General features: G+C 35.7%; 1 protein-coding gene across 1 annotated transcript; it reads right to left on the bottom strand.

The window, feature by feature from the left end:
• Nucleotides 1-3,270: 3,270 nt before the first annotated feature.
• On the bottom strand, nt 3,271-4,429 carry LOC124295550. The gene is made up of 3 exons (XM_046745966.1): nt 4,120-4,429; nt 3,942-4,013; nt 3,271-3,544 (listed from the first exon to the last, which is right to left on the bottom strand). Exons 1-3 carry the CDS (start codon nt 4,427-4,429, stop codon nt 3,480-3,482), a joined length of 447 nt encoding a protein of 148 aa, XP_046601922.1. The 3' UTR covers nt 3,271-3,479.
• Between the last annotated feature and the right edge of the window lie 449 nt (nt 4,430-4,878).

The following is a 4,878-nucleotide window of genomic DNA, read 5'->3' as shown; positions in this document are numbered from 1 at the left end:
CCAAGAGTTTTCATAAAGTGTACCTAAAAACATATATTGAGAAAATATAGTAAATTATTTCATACCACATATTATAGTGATTGTAAATTATGCACTAGTCAAAAAAATATTGCAAGCCAAATGGAAAAATCACAACAATTCCCATTGTCACCTTACATTTTCACTATAGGATTCCCTCACCATTTAGATTAGCAACCAGTATATAAATTTATACAGTTAAGATGTTTTCAAATTGTATTAATGCGTGCAGATCGGTAATCCAGGACAAAATAGAACATAATAAGAGTTATAATTGCGTGCTATTAATTTAGTATAATATGAGTGGAGAATTTAGTTTGTCGAGGGGCAATATATGTAATCATTATTTTGATCAGTATGTGATTAACCAGAATAAAGCTCTTGCCGATTATACAGGGTGTCTAGTCTAACCTAAAACAGAAATTTCCTGAAATTTTCAGAAGTATAAAAAACTTCTCTAATTTGTTTGATGATTATAGCCGTAAAACTTTGTTCAAAAATATTTTAATGCCAATTTACTTTGTTACAAATTTTTATTCATGTGAGCCTCAGTATGTATCAACAATTACTGCTGTGTACAAATAATTATTACTCGCGCACTGTACAAAATGTGCAGCATAGTTGCTGTTTTTCACAATGTAGGTATATATTCCGGTTGAATTCCCTGACTTCACCGATTTCATTGATTTTCGGGTTAAGTAGAAACCCTGTATCTGTATATCCGATGCAGATGACCGAATTAATTGGATTAATTAGGATTCAGGATTTAATCAATATTCTTGTTCAATCAAATATTCTTTATACTCCTAATCTGTAATACTTCTCAAATGAAAATCTTGGTTCCTTCTGAATCTTTTCATTGAATAGAACAATCCAATAAATCATATAATCTATACTGTAGAATTATAGGTCTGGAATATTGAATACAGGTTTATATAGTGAGGGGCTTAATGTAGAAAGAGTATCAAAATATAAAAAAGGACGTTTTTGTCTATCACGTATATCCTTTTTGCACCAACCCCCTCAATTATAGTCAGCCTCAGAATCAAGGTATGCAGAATATTTCCTGGAAGAAAGTACTTGTTCAAACATCTATAGCAATAACATACAATACTGTAACGGTCAGCCGAGTATGACCATTACATACAACCAGCTGTATCTCATGATCACCCACACCAGCGAGCGGCGTGAGGACAGCACGACGGACCAGGACCGAACGGCGGGGATAATTCCTAGACAATAGGCCTGACAGGTATAAAACTGAGCACGAAAGACGACCTAGTGTTCAGACCTATAGCAAAGCGCCCAGCTGTTCCACCCAATATTTAACTTCTTCGAGCAATTGAGGCAAAGCGCCCAACTGACTCTATTGAGATTATTAAATACTCTTCGATTACAAGTTCAGACCTGTAGCAAAGCGCACAGCTGTTCCACTTATCACTCATTCTTCGAGCACTGAAGCAAAATGCTCAGCTGACTCTCTTTAACTTCAAACTTTAACTCTGTGAAATTTCACTGTTATCTCTAGGAGACATAAATTATCAGAAACCAAATCTTGAGCTTAGAACTAAAGCAGTCTACTCAATCTACTTTCAACCAACCAAATCTTCGAATATTGAAATCCAAACCGAAAACTTATAACGACCTTCGCATACTCAACTCTAAACTTAACTCTTTTAAACTCTCGTACGGTATACTGATTGACCGCAGCCTATAAAACTTGAGTTCTTATTTCTTTATTTTTCTTTTGTCTTTAATATTCTTTGTATTTAGATTTAATTCTTTTCAATCGCTTTTAGCAGCGATTGTACTCTTAGTTATTTTCAGTTGTTTCTTCCCTGTTCACATTACTATTTTCTTTACTCTTCTTTTGTTAAACCATTTTGTTTATTGTAAATATAACTTGAAGAATTCTTTCGTAACTACATCTACTGCATCCTTGTCTGATAAACCAAATTGTTGAGGCCAATCAATTGGGGATACTATAGGCAGGGAACAGCTTTGGATAAACAGTCAGTTTGACAGTACTGGGTAAAACCTGTGTCCGGCTCTCCCTGGTGGTGATCCCAAGTCCGAGAGACAGCCACGGCTCGCGCCTTGGTCTGGGATAAATCAACATCATGATAAATTCGCGATTAAAACGAACAGCTTTGGTACGCAGGTGCTTAAGTCCGATCTCAGGAAAGCAGGGACGGTAATCTGTTTACCTGATTCCGTAACTAACGATAGTGCACCTCTGGTATTCTGCCCGAGTCTGCAAGACACGTAGCTTCGGCCTAAAAAACCCAAGTCTATTGCAAGGTGGTTCTGGCAGGCGAATCCTGTCCGACTCCGAACACTCTATAGCTAACATAGCCCAGGTTTTCTTCAATTGGCAGACTCATTCTTTCTTTACCTACATGAGGAGAGCTCCGATTTACTAAATTCATTAATAACAACTTCCAACTCGAGCAAAGACACTCACAATAGTAGCGGTTACTTTAGTCCTTCGGACCCCATAACCGCGAAACGTTACAATACATACAAGCCGTGCACAGACGATGTATTATAATTATAAAATCGCTTACTGTTGCACACAATTTTTCTTTTGAAACGCCATTATCTACCTTAACCTGAAATATGAAATAGTTTGTTTAGTCGTTGCCTGTTGTACCTGCTGGATGTTAGCTAGGGAACGCCAAGCACTAGAATTTACCGTATTTATACGTATATTCTTCATTGCACTCAGATGGAGAATGGTTATGATAGTTTAAAATTCTCCATCATTAGTGGAAGCTTATTGTATATTAAATCAACACTGTATGCTACATATTTAATCATATATACCATGAATTTAATTGCATACATTTTGCATTTGTCACTTTGATTTCAAATTAGCGAAATTCTAGAGCCAATAATGTGCAAGACAATGGGTTGTATCAACTCATCAATTTTGGAATTTTACGATTAAAAAAGATTTCAACAAATTTCAAGAAACATCAGATTTCAGAAGGTTGCAAAAAAAGATTTTTGAAGATACAAAGAGATTTCAACGGACCTCAAATGATCTCAAATAATTTCAGGAGATTTCACAGGATTTAAAAAGGTTTTGAGGGTTTTCTAAAATTGATAAAAGATGAACGAAGTGGTGTACTAAATTTGATAAGGGATGAAACCCCTCAAAGCAGGTATTGCTGGCAATTTTTCAAACTATTTGGGCATTTTCGTTCCTGAAACACAATTATTTGTGCAGGACTAATTTTGTAAAACGAGTACAATTTCCAAATGATAACAGATTCTCTTACCACTCGTGATGCAAATTCCTTTTCTCGCAATTTATTATCGAATTCATCAAATTCTAGAAGAGTCCCCAATGGCAACATAGCTTCAAGTGCGTCTCCGTCCGCACCATGACCGTTATTTTGAGCCCCTGGAAGGTGTAACTCCTTTGCTTTTAGTGAGTCTTCGATGAACTTGAGTCGTTATTCGACCTCTTGGGTCGTGTGGTAACTTTTGCTAATAGTGATTAGTAGCTCTCTATGGAAGTCTGAAACGAACAAATCGTATTTATATAAATTTGGGTGAACATATATTCGACTGGACAATATATGCAAATAAAATATAAATCTTTGACAGGGGACTCCACAAGTTTATAGATTATGATAGTTTAAGTCTTAGAAAAGATATTTATGGTCTGTAATGGAAATATAGATATACGTAGGGAACCTTTTGCAACTAAGAAACTACAGAGAGACTGTGGAAAATCGAATCTACACAAAACTAATCTAACCTGTTCAATAATATAGGGTACCTGGAATACAGGGCTTGCTCTTTACAAAACAAATTTAATTGAAGAAGCTATTTAATTCGTAACATAATCTTAATTCAATGACCATCCACCTGCCATTGCTACGTCAACTATTCATTAGTAGATATACATTTACCTTCTAGAATAATAGTTTCTTTGTTTTCTTTGGCTGGACGCTGCATGCCTTTGTTACTCGCCAACCCCCTTCCTATAAGTATTAGATGTTTAGGGAAAAGTATTTACACAATTTTTTACACAAAAATGTAAAAGCGATGGATGAAATAAAACCATGGTTCACAGTCATACATCCTTACCAACTTGTGAATTCACACTCTTGGATGGCAAATGATTTGTAACCTGCGCCTCAACATTATCAATTCTTCTTGCTTCTGTGATAGTAACAAAATCAACCGGTTTTATTGGCAAGTTCATCGTTTTTTCCCCATTTCCACATGTAGCTTTTTTCTTATTGTTGTTGGCTGCGTCTTCTGTCGGCTTAGGCACAGCCACTTCCTCATCCTCAGATGTCTCCGGAGAGATAGGCAATATTCGATGGCGCTTAGATCTCGACTTTTTCAAACTCTCTTCCGTTGCAAAATTCTCTAAATCGGAAGCATCCTGCATGAGCTTCAGTTTTTGTGTTGCGTCACGTATAAGCAGAAGAGTATATTGTGAGAGTATATTCTGCTATTTTATAATCAACAATGATAGGAATGTGCATAAAACTGAAGCTGACATAGGACGTATATACAGAGCTCTGTACATGCCTTATACAGCTTTTTATGAAATAGCCTTGTTCTATTTGGGCCAGCGAGATATACTAAGTGTTTCATTAGGGCCCGTCTATATGTATAGCGTGAAAAATAATTATAATGCATAATAATATCCTATAATAATTATAGTTAAAATGTTAAAAACGTACAGTTTTGAATATACAGGCCTCAATCAGTAATTGACTAGTGAAAAGTAAACCGAAGTTTGATAACGTTCGTCGTATCTTCAAGGTTCAATTGATCAACAATTTGGTATAAATTAAAATTAGCCTTTATCAATAAATCGCGACACTATACGAA

This window comes from Neodiprion lecontei, chromosome 7, assembly GCF_021901455.1.
Source record: "Neodiprion lecontei isolate iyNeoLeco1 chromosome 7, iyNeoLeco1.1, whole genome shotgun sequence".
Classification (NCBI taxonomy): Eukaryota; Metazoa; Arthropoda; class Insecta; order Hymenoptera; family Diprionidae; genus Neodiprion; species Neodiprion lecontei.
This window is presented reverse-complemented; position numbering and strand designations above follow the sequence as displayed.